At 48.3% G+C, this 17,060-nt stretch overlaps 1 protein-coding gene across 1 annotated transcript in view; it reads left to right on the plus strand.

Annotated features, from left to right (window-relative positions):
* The window catches only part of adgrd1 (adhesion G protein-coupled receptor D1), a 202,776-nt gene that overhangs the window by 130,460 nt on the left and 55,256 nt on the right, over positions 1-17,060 (plus strand). The window contains 3 exon segments of the mRNA XM_059993522.1: positions 8,885-9,093; positions 11,026-11,092; positions 16,837-16,903. Coding sequence (XP_059849505.1) covers positions 8,885-9,093; positions 11,026-11,092; positions 16,837-16,903 — 343 coding nt within the window.

Below are 17,060 nucleotides of genomic sequence, written 5' to 3' on the forward strand. Positions count from 1 at the left end.
GTGTCCTCTGGTCCTAGACTCCCCCACTATAGGAAACATCCTCTCCACATCCACTCTATCTGTGTCCTCTGGTCCTAGACTGCCCCACCACAGGAAAAATCCTCTCCACATCCACTCTATCTGTGTCCTCTGGTCCTGGACTGCCCCACCATAGGAAACATCCTCTCCACATCCACTTTATCTGTGTCCTCTGGTCCTAGACTCCCCCACTATAGGAAACATCCTCTCCACATCCATTCTATCTGTGTCCTCTGGTCCTAGACTCCCCCACCACAGGAAACATCCTCTCCACATCCACTCTAGCTATGTCCTCTGGTCCTAGACTCCCCCACTATAGGAAACATCCTCTCCACATCCACTCTATCTGTGTCCTCTGGTCCTAGACTCCCCCAGTACAGGAAACATCCTCTCCACATCCACTCTATCTGTGTCCTCTGGTCTTAGACTCCCCCACTATAGGAAACTTCCTCTCCACATCCACTCTATCTGTGTCGTCTGGTCCTAGACTCCCCCACTATAGGAAACATCCTCTCCACATCCACTCTATCTGTGTCCTCTGGTCCTAGACTCCCCCACTATAGGAAACATTCTCACTACATCCACTCTATCTGTGCCCTCTGGTCCTAGACTCCCCCACTATAGGAAACATCCTCTCCACATCCGCTCTATCTGTGCCCTCTGGTCCTAGACTCCCCCACTATAGGAAACATCCTCTCCACATCCACTCTATCTGTGTCCTCTGGTCCTAGACTCCCCCACTATAGGAAACATCCTCTCCACATCCACTCTATCTGTGTCCTCTGGTCCTAGACTCCCCCACTACAGGAAACATCCTCTCCACATCCACTCTATCTGTGTCCTCTGGTCCTAGACTCCCCCACTATAGGAAACATCCTCTCCACATCCACTCTATCTGTGTCCTCTGGTCCTAGACTCCCCCACTATAGGAAACATCCTCTCCACATCCACTCTATCTGTGTCCTCTGGTCCTAGACTCCCCCACTACAGGAAACATCCTCTCCACATCCACTCTATCTGTGTCCTCTGGTCCTAGACTCCCCCACTATAGGAAACATCCTCTCCACATCCACTCTATCTGTGTCCTTCTTCCTCTCGTCCTAGACTCCCCCACTATAGGAAACATCCTCTCCACATCCACTCTATCTGTGCCCTCTGGTCCTAGACTCCCCCACTACAGGAAACATCCTCTCCACATCCACTCTATCTGTGTCCTCTGGTCCTAGACTCCCCCACTATAGGAAACATCCTCTCCACATCCACTCTATCTGTGTCCTCTGGTCCTAGACTCCCCCACTACAGGAAACATCCTCTCCACATCCACTCTATCTGTGCCCTCTGGTCCTAGACTCCCCCACTATAGGAAACATCCTCTCCACACCCACTTTGAGACCTTTCAACATTTGATAGGCTTCAATTAGATCCTCTTCTTCTAAACTCCAATGAGTACAGCCCCAGAGCCATCAACTGCTCCTCATCCATTAACCCTTTCATCCCCAGAACCACACTTATGAACCTCCTCTGGACCTCAAATATCAGCACGTCCTTGGAAGCTGCGCACAATACTCAGTGAGGCCTCACCAGTGCTTCATAAAGCCACAACTTTACACTCTTCTTTTTATATTCTAGCCCTCTTGAAGCAAACGCTAACATTCCATTTGCCTTCCTCACCACCACTCAACCTGTAATTAACCCTCAGGGAATCCTGCCCAAGGACTCTCAAGGCCCTTTGCACCTCCATTTCTGAATTTTCTCTCCATTTAGAGAACCGTCTATGCTTTTATTTCTTCTACCAAAATGCACGGCCACATACTTCCCGACTCCGTATTCTATTTGCCTCTACTTTGCTCCTGATCTGTCCAGCTCCTTCTGCAGCCTGTCTACTTCCTCAAAACTACCTGCGGCTCCACCTATCTTCAATTCATCCGCAAACTTGGACATCAAAATGATCCATATCATTAACATTTAACATAAAAAGAAGTGGTCCCAGCATTGACTCCTGCTGAACACCGGCAGCCAATCAGAAAAGGCTTCCTTCGTTCCCGTTCTTTGCCTCCTGCCAGTTAGCCACTGCTTTATCTATTCTAGAATCTTCCCTGTAATACCACGGGCTCGTAGCTTGGTAAGCAGCCTCATGTGTGGTGCCTTGTCAAAGGCTTCTGAAAGTCCAAGTACACAATATCAATTGATTCTCTTTTGTCTATCCTGCTTGTTATTTCTTCAAACAGATTTGTCAGGCAAGATTTTCCCTTGAGGAAATCATGCTGACTGCGGCCTATTTTATCATGTGCCTCCAAGTTCCTCGAATCACATCCTTAACAATCCTTCCCAACCACTGAGGTCAGACTAATTTGTCTATAATTTCCTTTTCTTCTACCTCCCTCACTTCTCCAGCAATGTTTTCCAGTGGCCGAATATCCAATCTTGCCTGACTTTATATATCCGAACAAAACTCTGGTATCCTCTTTAAGATTATTGGGAGCATCTTTCTCACACACACACTCTTTCTCACACACTCTCTCTCTGTCTCACACACACTCTCTCTGTCTCACATACACACACCTTCTCTCTGTCTCACACACACTCTCTGTCACACACACACACTCTCTCTCTGTCTCACACACACTCTGTCTCACATACACACACCTTCTCTCTGTCTCACACACACTCTCTCTGTCACACACACACACTCTTTCTGTCACACACACACTCTCTCTCTGTCTCACACACACTCTCTCTGTCTCACATACACACACCTTCTCTCTGTCTCACACACACTCTCTCTGTCACACACACACTCTCTCTCTGTCACACACACACTCTCTCTCTGTCTCACACACACTCTCTCTGTCACACACACACTCTCTCTCTGTCACACACACACTCTCTCTCTGTCTCACACACACTCTCTCTGTCTCACATACACACACCTTCTCTCTGTCTCACACACACTCTCTCTGTCACACACACACACTCTCTCTGTCACACACACTCTCTCTCTGTCTCACACACACACACACCTTCTCTCACACACACACTCTCTCACACACACACACACACCTTCTTTCACACACACACTCTTTCTCACACACTCTCTCTCACACACACACTCTCTCTCTGTCTCACACACACTCTCTCTGTCACACACACACTCTCTCTCTGTCACACACACTCTCTCTCTCACACACACACACACACCTTCTTTCACACACACACTCTTTCTCACACACACTCTCTGTCACACACACACTCTCTCTCTGTCACACACACTCTCTCTGTCACACACACTCTCTCTCTCACACACACACACACTCTCTCTGTCTCACACACACTCTCTCTGTCACACACACACACTCTCTCTGTCACACACACTCTCTCTCTCACACACACACACACCTTCTTTCACACACACACTCTCTCTCTGTCACACACACACTCTCTCTCTGTCACACACACACTCTCTCTGTCACACACACTCTCTCTCTCACACACACACACTCTCTCTGTCTCACACACACTCTCTCTGTCACACACACTCTCTCTCTGTCTCACACACTCTCTGTCACACACACTCTCTCTCTCTGTCTCACACACACTCTCTCTGTCACACACACTCTCTCTCTCTCACACACACACACACTCTCACACACACACACCTCTCACACACACATTCTTTCTCACACACACTCTCTCTGTCACACACACTCTCTCTCTGTCACACACACACTCTCTCTGTCTGTCACACACACTCTCTCTCTCACACACACACACCTTCTTTCACACACACACTCTTTCTCACACACACTCTCTCTCTCTCACACACACTCTCTCTCTGTCTCACACACACTCTCTCTGTCACACACACACTCTCTCTCTGTCACACACACTCTCTCTCTCTGTCTCACACACACTCTCTCTGTCACACACACTCTCTCTCTCTCACACACACACACCTTCTCTCACACACACACTCTTTCTCACACACACTCTCTCTGTCACACACACACTCTCTCTGTCACACACACACTCTCTCTCTGTCACACACACTCTGTCTTACACATACAAGCACTAACACACGCTGTCTCTCACACACACAAACACACTCACACATGCTGTCTTTCACACACACACACAAACACTTTCTCTCACACACACTCTCATGTTCTCTCTCTGTCTCTCACCCCCCTCCCCTGGATGTGGAGTATGTTTGATATGGAAGTATGAGTTGGGTCTGAATGGTGACAGTGTGGAGATGGCCTCTGGTCACAGCCAACACTGTCAGCCTTTGATGAAGCAGTTTATTCAATTCAATTCAATTCAAGTTTGACTGTCATTCAACCATACATGAATACTCATGTATACAACAAAACGAGACAGTGTCACTCTGGGGTCAAGGTGCAAAACACAGTACCAACAGTCACACACGGAGCACACATCAGACAGAACGATAAAGCCCCCTCAATGAAAGAGACCAAACTCAAACCATCCAACATTGCCAGAATCTGCAGACGACCACAACAGAGCTTGTCTCCTGCTGAGTGAGCACGGGGGTGGGGGGTGGGTCTGCCCCGGCTCCAGTCTGTGCTCTGCACCACCCCAACCCCGGAGGAGCATGCCCGTTCTGAAGCCCCTCTCCTGGCAGCTGCAAACAGGCGACACCGCGGTTTGAGGCCTAGTCCTGACACACACAAAAAAACGATATCAGTAATACAATCAAGCGAAATATACGTGTACACAGACAGATGCTGAGTCCATTGTTCTGCTGAATGATCAATGAGATGGTATGAGCTGGTGTGAATGGCCTCTGGTCACTGCCCACACCATCAGCCTTTAAAGAGACAGTTTATGAGGTGATATAATACATAGCAGCAGAATTAGGCCCGTTGTGTCTGTTCTGCCACTTCGTCATGGCTGATCCATTTTTCATCTCAGCTTCATTCTCCAGCCTTCTCCCCGTATCCCTTCGTGCCCTGACTAATCAAGAATCTTATGAACCACTGCCTTAAGTATACATACAAACTTGACCTCCGCAGCTGAGCTATGTCAATGTCAATGAATTCCACAGACTAAAGAAATGCTTCCTCATCTCCATTCTAAATGGATGCCCCTCTATTCTGAGACCGCGTCCAGCAGTTCTCCCACCATAGGAAACATCCTCTCTGCATCCACTCTATCAAGGCCTCTCACCATTCAATAGGTTTCAATGAGGTCACTCCTCGTTCTTCTGAATTTTCCCAAGTCCCTTTGCACCTCCTTTTTTTGTATTTTCTCTCTGTTTAGAAAACAGTCCACCTTTCATTTCGCCTACCAGATTGCATGACCATACACTTCCTGACACTTCTGCCACTTTGCCCATTCTCCTACTCTGTCCATCCTTCTGTAGCTTCTCTACTTCCTCAAAATCATCTGTCCCTCCACCTATTTTTGTATCGTCTGCAAACTTCACAACAAAGCCAGTAATTCCATCATCCGAATCATTGACCTATAACGGAAAAAGAATTGGACCCATCACAGGCCCTTGTGGAACACCAGCAGCCAACCAGAAGAAGCTCCCTTTATTCCAGCTCTTTGCCTCCTGCCAATCAGCCACTGCTTTATCCATGCTAGAATCTTTCCTGTAATAGCATGGGCTCGTAGCTTGTTAAGCAGCCTCCTGTGTGGCACCTTGTCAAAGATTTTCTGAAAATCCAAGTGCACATCAACCGATTCTCCTTTGTCTATCTTGCTTGTAATTTCTTCGAAGAATTCTAACAGATTTGTCAGGCAAGATTTTCCCTTGAGGAAACCACACTAGGCCTTTTTTATTCTGTGGCTTCAAGCTCTCCGACTCCACATCCTTAACAATTAACTCCATCATCTCCTCAACCACTGAGGTCAGGCTAACTGGCCTCTAATTTCCTTACTTCTGCCCCTCTCCCTTCTTGAAGAGTGGAGTGACATTTGCAATTTTCCAGTCTCCTGGAACCATTCCAGAATCTAGAGGCATTTGGAAGATCATCACTAATGCCTCCACAATCTCTTCAGTACCTCCAAGGTTACGCATTATATTGGAGGGATAGGAAGGTAGGCAGAGGGGGTGGCATAGCCCTGCTGGTAAAGACTGGCATCAAATCATTAGAAAGATGTGACATAGAAGATGTTAAATCCTTGTGGGTTGAGTTAAGAAACTACAAGGGTCAAAAGACCCTGATTACAGTTATATACAGGCCTGCAAACAGTAGCTGGGATGTGGACTACAGATTACAATAGGAAATAGACAAGGCAGGTCATAAGGCACTGTTGTGATAGTCATCGGAAATTTTAACATGAAGGTAGATTGGGAAAATCAGGTTGATAATGGGTCTTGAGAGTGAGTTTGTTGAATGCCTACGAGTTGGATTTTGAGAGCAGTTTGTCATTGAGCCTACTAGGGAATCAGTTATATTGGACTGGGTATCATGTAACAAACTAGAGGTGATTAGGGAGCTTAAGGTAAAGGAACCCTTAGGAGTCAGTGATCACAGTATGATTGAACAACTTGAAATTTGATAAGGAGAGAGTAAAGTCTGACGTAGCGGTACTTCAGTGGAGTAAGGGAAATTACCACGGTATAAGAGGCAGCAGAGCAGCAATGGCTTGAGTTTTTGGGGAAAAGTGGGGAAGGTGCAGGATAGATGTATTCCAAAAACAAAGAAATACTCAATTGGTAAAATAGTACAACCGTGGCTGAAAAGGGAAGTCAAAACTGATGTCAAAACAAAAGAGAGGGCATACAACAAAGCAAAAATTAGTGGAAAGACAGAGGATTGTGAAGCTTTTTAAAAAAAACCTTACAGAAATCAACTAAAAGAATCAATAGCAAACAAGAGGAAATCTGCAGATGCTGGAAATTCAAACAACAACACACAAAATGCTGGTAGAACACAGCAGGCTGGGCAGCATCTATAGGGAGAAGCGCTGTCGACGTTTCGGGCTGAGACCCTTCGTCCTGATGGTCTCCCTCGAAGGGTCTCGGCCTGAAACGTCGACAACGCTTCTCCCTATAGTTGCTGTCTGGCCTGCTGTGTTCCACCAGCATTTTGTGTGTGTTGTTAAAAGAATCAATAGGTGGGAAAAGATAAAATATGAAAGCATGCTAGCAAACAATATCAAGGTGGATAGAAAAAGCTTTTTCAAGTATATAAAATAAAAGAGAAATGAGAGTGGATATAGGACCGTTAGAAAATAAGGCCAGAGAATTAATAATTGGGGACAAGGAGCTAGCAGTTGAGGCAAGTTAATATTTTACTTCAGTCTTTACTACAGAAGACAATAGTAGTGTGCCAGGTGTTGAAGAGTGTGAGGAAGAGAAGTGAGTGCTGTTACTATTATAAAGGAGAAGGTGCTCAGGAAGCTGAAAGACCTAAAGGTACATAAGTCACCCAGACCAGAAGAACTTCACCCAAGGGTGCTGAAAGAGGTAGTGGTAGAGATTGTGGAGGCACTAGTAATGATCTTTCAAGAATCATTGGATCTGGTATGGTTCTGGAGGACTGGAAGATTGCAAATGTTACTCCACTCTTTAAGAAAGAAGGGAGGCAGCAGAAAGGAAATTATAGACCAGTTACTGTGACCTCAGTGGCTGGGAAGATGTTGGAGTCAGATGTTAAGGATGAGGTTATGGAGAATTTGGTGAGACAGGACAAGATAAGACAAAGTCAGTACAGTTTCTTTAAAGGAAAATCTTGCCTAATGAACCTGTTGTAATTCTTTGAGGAGATCACAAGTAGGATAGATAAAGGGGATAAAGATGTTGTATACTTGGATTTTCAGAAGGCCTTTGACAAGGTACCACACATGAAGCTGCTTACCAAGTTAAAAACCCATGGTATTACAGGAAAGTTAAAGGCTCCATGACCGAGGCCTGCAGGACTGGGTCCCTGAACTGGATTCACCCACCTCAGCGTGGAACTGTTTCTGTGGCTGGGTGCTCACTTTCTACATGATTTGTTCTTTTGTTTTCACACATTGGGTGTATGACAATCTGTGTTGTGTGGGGGTTTTTAAATTGTGTTTCTTTATTTTGTGACTTGCTGCAAGAAGACGAATCTCAAGGTTGTATACAGTATACATATTTTGATGATAAATGTAGTTTGAACTTTGGTTTACAGTGAAGCATAAAAACAGTGAAATGTGTTGTCAGCGTTAACAATCAGCACAGTCAGAGAATGTGCTGGGGGCAGCCCACAAGTGTCACCATGCTTCTAGCCCCAGCATGTCCATAAGACCATTTGGCCCATCAAGTCATTCCATCATGGCTGATTTATTACCCCTCTCAACCCCATTCTCCTGCCTTCTCCCTGTAACCTGATCAAAAGCCTATCAAACTCCACTTTAAATATACCCAATGACTTGGTCTCCACAGCCACCTGTGGCAATGAATTCCACAGACTCACCACTCTCTGACTAATCTCAATCTGAACATCTGTCCAAAGCAACTAGTTCCAAGGCAGCAGTAACCCGCCTTTGTAAGTAGAAACGGTTCCGCCAGGTTGAGTAGCGAAGACACACGTGAAGGCCAGGAGCTGGACTTGGTTGTCGAAAGCTATTTGAGACACGTGCTATTGGGGGCATTTAATAGGAGGTGGGAGATTAACCCCAGCACCACCCCTGGCTATAAGAAGCTGAAGGAACTCTCTGACTAACCTTAATCTAAAAACAGCATGTCCACAACTCACTAATCCAACCGGTACGTCTTTGGACTGGGGAGGAAACCGGAGCACCCGGAGGAAACGCACACAGTCACGGGGAGAACATACAAGCTCCTCACAGCCACTGCCGGGAATTGAACCCCTGTCATTGATTGCTGGCTCTGTAAAGCTATGCCACCGCACCACCTCCCAGGAAGGAAGGGTGGTGTGGAACGTAACGTCAATACTGATAAACCCTCTCTGCCTGAACAGTACCCGTGCAAGGTCCTGGCCATCCTCCTCCATTTCTTCTTCCTGAGTGCCTTCTCCTGGATGTTAGTTGAGGGCCTTCACCTCTACAACATGGTCATCAAAGTCTTTGGCTCAGAGGAGAGCAAGCACTTCTACTACTATGGCATCGGCTGGGGTGAGTCACCCGCGGGTCACAGGTGGTGAGTCGCTGGCAGCAGAGCCAGACGGGGTGGCGCGTAAGCAGGGGGTGTCGGGACAGACACAGTGAGGGCACAGTCCAGTCCGCTGTGTCAGGCACTGTCTGTGAATTCACACCTACACAAAGGTGGAGAGACACCTACCTTACACAGAGTGTGAGGACACCAGGGCAACAGTAAGAGGTTCACGAGTGAACGTGCACCAGGGAGACAGTGGGAGGGTCAGGAGTGAACGTGCACCAGGGAGACAGTGGGAGGGTCACAAGTGAACGTGCACCAGGGAGACAGTGGGAGGGTCACGAGTGAATGTGCACCAGGGAGACAGTGGGAGGGTCACGAGTGAACGTGCAGCAGGGAGACAGTGGGAGGGACACGTGAACGTGCACCAGGGAGACAGTGGGAGTGTCACGAGTGAGCGTGCACCAGGGAGACAGTGGGAGGGTCACGAGTGAGCATGCACCAGGGAGACAGTGGGAGGGTCACGAGCGAGCGTGCACCAGGGTGACAGTGAGAGTCACGAGTGAGCGTGCACCAGGGAGACAGTGGGAGGGTCATGAGTGAGCGTGCACCAGGGTGACAGTGAGAGAGTCACAAGTGAGCGTGCACAGGGAGACAGTGGAGGGTCACAAGTGAACACCAGGGAGACAGTGGGAGGGTCACGAGTGAGCGTGCACCAGGGAGACAGTGGGAGGGTCACGAGCGAGTGTGCACCAGGGAGACAGTGAGAGAGTCACGAGTGAGCGTGCACCAGGGAGACAGTGAGAGAGTCACGAGTGAGCGTGCACCAGGGAGACAGTGGGAGGGTCACGAGTGAGCGTGCACCAGGAAGACAGTGAGAGGGTCACGAGCGAGCGTGCACCAGGGAGACAGTGAGAGAGTCACGAGTGAGCGTGCACCAGGGAGACAGTGAGAGAGTCATGAGTGAGCGTGTACAAGGGAGACAGTGGGAGGGTCACGAGTGAACGTGCACCAGGGCGACAGTGAGAGAGTCACAAGTGAGCGTGCACAGGGAGACAGTGGAGGGTCACAAGTGAACACCAGGGAGACAGTGGGAGGGTCACGAGTGAGCGTGCACCAGGGAGACAGTGGGAGGGTCACGAGCGAGTGTGCACCAGGGAGACAGTGAGAGAGTCACGAGTGAGCGTGCACCAGGGAGACAGTGAGAGAGTCACGAGTGAGCGTGCACCAGGGAGACAGTGGGAGGGTCACGAGTGAGCGTGCACCAGGAAGACAGTGAGAGGGTCACGAGCGAGCGTGCACCAGGGAGACAGTGAGAGAGTCACGAGTGAGCGTGCACCAGGGAGACAGTGAGAGAGTCATGAGTGAGCGTGTACAAGGGAGACAGTGGGAGGGTCACGAGTGAACATGCACCAGGGCGACAGTGGGAGGGTCACAAGTGAGCGTGCACCAGGGTGACAGTGGGAGGGTCATGAGCGAGCGTGCACCAGGGTGACAGTGGGAGGGTCACGAGCGAGCGTGCACCAGGGAGACTGTGAGTGGGTCTCAGGGGAATACTCTTGCCTCATCTCCAAGGATCTGTCGAAGCATACATCAGGATGACTACGGTGGGGGACTCGGAAGTGTGTGGGTGGGTGGGGGGAGGGAAGGCTCCCTTCTGGTCTTCAGATGTTGGTCACGAGTGTACACCAGGTTGGCAATAGTGAGGGGTTTGGACGTGGGGGGATGCTCCCTCCTTGTTCTCCGCTGACAGTGAGGTTCAGCCCAACCGTGGCAATATCCCCAACTGTGCGGCGCCCTGTTCGTGCCGTGCTGGAGTTTGGAATCCGGGTGGCGGTCTCCGGTGCCACGGGGGTCTCAGAAACAGCCAGCCACCTCACTGGGGAGGGGACGAGGTGAGTGTGTAGTGTAGCTGCTCTGCGTGGGCGCTGACTCTCTGCCTCTTCGTTTAGGCTCTCCCTTGGTGATCTGCGTTGTGTCCGTTACCTCTGCTTTCGACAGCTATGGCAAAGTGGACAAGTGAGTATTGCTGGAGTCCCTGCTTTTGATTGGTTGTGGTTGTCCTGGGATCTCCACCACAGGGGGTAGGGTGTGTCAGAGGGTTATCCCATTGGAACGGTGCAAACTTTTAGTTTTTATTTCGAGATACAGCATAGTAACAAGCCCTTCCGGCCCAACTAACCCACGCCACCCAATTTCACACCTGTGACCAATTAATGGAATCTGGGTGGAAACCAGGGCACCCGGAGGAAACCCACACACTCAAAGAGAGTAAGCACAAACTGCTTTCCCTCCCCAAACCCTCTTATTTTGGCTTCTCCCACCTTTGTTTCCAGTTCTGTAGAAGAGTTTTAGCTTGAAACGTCGATTCTTTATTCATTTCCATAAATGCTGCTTGACCTGTTGAGTTCCTGCAGCACTTTGTGTGTTTTGCTCTGGACTTCCAATATCTGCAGAGTCTCTTGTGTTTACCCCATCTGCACCCCTCATAATTCTGTATACCTCTATCAAATCTCCCTTCAATCTTCTACATTCCAAGGAACAAAGTCCTGACCTGTTCAATCTTTCCTTCCAACTCAGGTCTTCCAGTCCCAGCAACATCCTTGTAAATTTTCTCTGTGCTCTTTCAACCTTATTTACATCTTTCCTGTAGGCAGGTGACCAGAACTGCACAGAATACTCCAAATTGGGCCTCACCAATGTTTTATACAACTTCAACATATCATCCCAACTCCTGTACTCAATATACTCTGATTTATGAAGGCCAATGTACCTTTACAGCCCTATCTTTCAAGGAATTATGGACCTGTATTTCCAGATCTCTCTGTTCTACCACACTCGCCAGTGCCCTACTATTCACTATGTAAATCCTACCCTAGTTTGTCCTACCAAAGTGAAACACCTCACACTTGTTGTCTGCATTAAATTCCATCTGCCATTTTTCAGCCTATTTTTCCAGCACTCCAGATCCTACTGCAGGCTCTGAAAGTCTTCCTCTTTGTCCACTACACCCCCATCTTGGTGTTATCCACAAATTTGCTGATCCGGTTAACCACATTATTATCCAGATCAATGATATGGTTGACAAACAACAACAGACTCAGCACCGATCCCTGAGGCACTCTGCGAGTCGCAGGCCTCCGGTCAGAGAGACAACTATCTACCACCACTCTCTAGCCAACATTGAATCCGATTGACTACTTCATCCTGGATGCAAAGTGACTGTACGTTCTGGACCGGTCTCCCATGCGGGGTCTTATCAAAGGCCTTGTTAAAGTTCATGTAGAGAACACCCACTGTGTTTACTCCATCAACCTTCTCGGTAACCTCTTCAAAAACTCTATAGTTAGACACCTGCTACTCAACAAGCCATGTTGACTATCCCTAACAGGCTCAATATACCCAATCCATTATAAATTCCTTGTTCCTCAGAATACCCTGTCCCTTATAATCCCACTGAAAGCTTTGATAATCTTCCTCGCTGTCCCCAACCTTGGTGTGATCTGCAAATCTGCTGATCCATTTTTATCACATTATGATCCCAAATCATTAATGTAGATGACAAACAACAACAGACTCGGATCATAATGAGGATTATGGGTCAACTCTCAGTGTAGCCTGTGTAACTGCCATTCTCAGCTCTAAATCCTTCTTACTCTTCCTTACTGTTACCGAGGTGACTAATAGGTCCGAGCACACTTGGAGTATTGTGAGCTGTTTTGGGCCCCTTATCTAAGAAAAGACTTGTTGGTATTGGAGAGGGTCCAGAGGAGGTTCACGAGAATGATTCCCAGAGTGAAAAGGTTAACATGTGAGGAGCGTTTGATGGTTCTGGGCCAGTACTTGCTGGTGTTTTTAAGTGTTTTGAGCAGCAGCCCAAACAGGAATCTGAAACATGAGAAGACGTAGCTCACCCGGGTTCACTGATTGAGTACCCAATCCATCTTTATCGCATTAAGACCTGTCAAATATTGAAGCCCCGAAACAGTGTGGATGTAGGAAGGTGGTTCCTATAGTAGGTGAGCCACAGAAACAGAACCGCAGAATAGAGGGATGTCCACTTAGAACAGAGGTGAGGAGATTCACCATAGGGTGGCGAATCTGTGGAATTCATTACCACAGACAGCTGCGGAGGCCAAATCATTGGGGGTTAATAGGTTCTTGATTAGTCAGGGAGAAGGCAGGAGAATGGGGTTGAGAGGGATAATAAATCAGCCACTTTGGAATGGTGGAGCAGACTCAATGGGCTGAATGGACAAATTTTTCTCCTGTGGCCTTGTGGTCTAATAAGGATTGTGCTGAATAAGCTGTTGGAATTCACTTGCAGTAGCATAGGGGATCACGGAGATGTCCCATCAATGACATCAGCAATGAAATATTTCTCAGCAGCTCAATCAATTTTTAATGTCCCCTTCACATGAAGTTAAGGTTCTCGACCTGCACTGCGCCGTCAGATCTTCTCTCAGTTCGTCAAGGTTGCAGGCAAAGAGCAGGACATGTCGAGAATTCTAACTCTGCAACTTAATTACCTTCTTCTCCCTGTGTGCTCACTGCAGTTCAGATTGCAGAACAGAAAAGGAACTGGACTGAATCAAAATATTTCAGTGATACCACACCGATTAAACCTGAATCCAGATAATAGGCTCCAATGAGTGATAATAAACTCTGCTGTTCATAGATTTCCCTCCTCCAGAGCACGTGAGTCTCATTGATGACTGCTCCTGAAGTTCAAAGTAGATTTTTTATCCAAATACATGCACGTCACCATGTACAACCCTGAGATTCATTTACTTGTGGGCATTCACAGTAAATACTAAGAGACACAATAGAATCGATGAAAGACCACATGTTCCCAACACTGCCTGTAAAGACGTTTGTACCTTCTCCTCGTGTCTGCATGGGTCTCCTCCCACAGACCAAAGACGTACCGGTTGGCCGGTTAGTTGGCCATTGTAAATTGCCCTGTGATTAGGCTAGGGTGAAATCGGGGGTTGCTGGGTGGCATGGCTCAAGGGGTTGGTAGAGCCTATTGTGGGCTGTATCGCAACAAAATAAAAAAAACTGAAGAGCACAACAAGACGCACAAAAGACACAAACCGTGCAAATGCAGAGAAAAGCAATAAATAATGAGAACACGAGATGAAGAGAACTTGAAAGTGAGTCTATAGGTTGTGGGAACATTACAATGATGGGGCGAGTGAAGTTGGTGAAGTTATCCCCTTTGGTTCAGGAGCCTGATGGTTGAGGGGTAGTAACTGTAACTGCACCTGGTGGTGCCCCAGATGTGCGTAGTCCCTCTCCCAGGGCTAGGAGGAGGCTAGTCTGCCCCTCAGGCTTCCTGCTGGCCCAGATCTTGGCTCCATTTGTCTCCCATCATGTGACGGAGGAACAGAAGTCAGATTTGGGCGACCTGTCCTGGTGTTTTGGACCACTCTCACCCTGTGTAACAGGGCGTGGTTGTAGAGGGGGGTGGAAGGGAGGGATGGATGTGGAAAGGGAAAGGGGGGAGTGTGTGTGAAGGCTGTTGGAACAGAAGAGGGGCCAAATAGCCTGCCACTTCACCTATCTTTGTATCACCTAGAAACCTGGCCACAAAGCCATCAATTGACATATAATATAAAAATAATCAGTCCCAACACAGATCCCTGTTGGAATGCCGCTAGTCACCGGCAACCAACCCCAAAAGGCCCCTTTTGTTTCCACTCTTTGCCTCTCCTGCCAATCAGCTGATCCTCTATCAGTGCTCGTTTTTTTCTTGTAATACCACGGGCTCTAGTCCTGCAGCCCCCACCCTACTCTCTCCCTCCTGTCCCCCTGAATCAGCTCCCGTGTTCAGAGGGCAGCATTCCCTCACCACAGCTGACTGCCTGGGCAACACGGCAGGGACAGGGGTCTTTTAAACACTTGGGCCATGGGTGAGAAGCAGAGAACTGCTTGAAATGGCGTCGTGACTTCAGCAGGCCGAGTCAGAACGTAGAACGGTACAGGCCACTCCTCAGTGTTTCTCTCCAGTCCTGCGGAAGGGTTTCAGACCCAAACGTCGGCTGCACTCTTTTCCCAGACGCTGCCTGGCCTGCTGAGTTCCTCCAGCATTCTGTGTGTGTTGCTCGGACTTCCAGCATCTGCAGATTTTCTCTTAATTGCGAACAGTGCAGTCCCTTCAGCCCACACTGTTGTGCTAACCCTTTAATCTATTCTAAGATCAATTCAGCTCTTCCCTCTCCTGTAGCCCTGAGTCTTTAAATTATCCTATCAAAGAGTGCTTTAAATGCCTCTAATGTGTCTGTTTCTACCACCAGCCCTGAGGGCATTCCACACACCCACCACCTGACTTTCTGGGTAAACAATGTACCTCTGTTTGAGTTCAAACATCAGGAGGTTACATTGCAGCTTTACACCCACCACCTGGAGTATTGCATACAGATCTGGTCACCCTACTCCAGGAAGGATGCCAAGGCTTTGGAGAGGGAGTACAAGAGATTTCACCAGATTGATTCCTGGGATGGCAGGACTTTCATATGAAGAAAGACTGGATCGACTAGGCTTATTCTCACTGGAATTTAGAAGATTGAGGGGGGATCTTATTGAAACGTATAAAATTCTAAAGGGATTGGACAGGCTAGATGCAGGAAGATTGTTTCCAATGTTGGGGAAGTGCAGAACGAGGGGTCACAGTTTAAGGATAAATGGGAAGCCTTTTAGGACCGAGATGAGGAAAAACTTCTTCACACAGAGAGTGGTGAATCTGTGGAATTCTCTGCCACAGGAAACAGTTGAGGCCGGTTCATTGGCTATATTTAAGAGGAAGTTAGATATGGCCCTTGTGGCTAAAGGGATCAGGGGTATGGAGAGAAAGCAGGTACAGGGTTCTGAGTTGGATGATCAGCCATGATCATACTGAATGGCGGTGCGTGCTCGAAGGGCCGAATGGCCTACTCCTGCACCTATTTTCTATGTTTCTATGTTTACTGGAATGCCGCCTGGTTTAGAGGGCTTGGGCTATCAGGAGAGGCTGGACAAACTTGGGATGTTTTCTCTGGAGTGTCGGAGGCCGAGGGGAGATCTGATAGAGGTTTATAAGATGATGAGAGGCACAGACAGAGTAGACGGGGTGGGGAGGGAGGTATCTTTTTCCCAGGGTTGAAATGTCTAATACCGGAGGGCATGCTTTTAAGGCGAGAGGGAGGTAATTTCAAAGGAGATATGAGGGGTAGTTTTTTTTACACGGGGAGTGTGGGTGCCTGGGTCGTGGTGGAGCCAGAAACACTGGAGTCTTTTAACTAATGTTGCCCTTCAAGTAAGGACACGGTGCACACAACATTACAACTCTTCAGCCGACGATGTTGTGCTGACCCTTTAACCTACGCCAAGATCAGTCTACCCTTCCCCTCGTTTTGCTATCATCTTTGTATCTATCAAAGGGGTCTCCACCACTAATGTATGCACTCTACTCACCCACCAGTCGTCTGCACACCCGCCACTCGGTGTGGAAAAGCCGATCCTGCACTTTCCCCCACTCACCTTAATATTACAGCACTTTGTATTAACCATTGCCGCCCTCGAGAAAAGTCTCTGCCTCCCATCCCCCTTCCCTCCAAAGAGCTCACGCAGCCTCTCCTCATCAGTCGTGCTCTCTAATCCAGGCGTCATCCTGGTGAACCTCCCCTGCACCGTCTCCCTGCAGAGGGTTGTTAGCACACAACCTGGGGCTGCTGTAATCGTTCATCCACCCAGCGGTCAGCTTGCCTCTGTTTCTCCCGCAGCTGCTGGTTGTCGATCGAGAGAGGAACCATCTGGGCATTTGTCGCACCTGCTCTCTTCGTTGTTCTGGTAAGTCAGGCTGGGATCATAGGTCAACCACAGCTGGCATTCCCCAGCTCTGCAGATGAATTTGCAAGGATGTTGCCCGGCCTGGAGGAAAGATTGAATAGGTCAGGACTTTATTCCTTAGAACATAGAAGATCGAGAGGAGATTTTATAGAAGTAT

Source organism: Hypanus sabinus, chromosome 18 (assembly GCF_030144855.1).
Source record: "Hypanus sabinus isolate sHypSab1 chromosome 18, sHypSab1.hap1, whole genome shotgun sequence".
NCBI classification, from domain to species: Eukaryota; Metazoa; Chordata; class Chondrichthyes; order Myliobatiformes; family Dasyatidae; genus Hypanus; species Hypanus sabinus.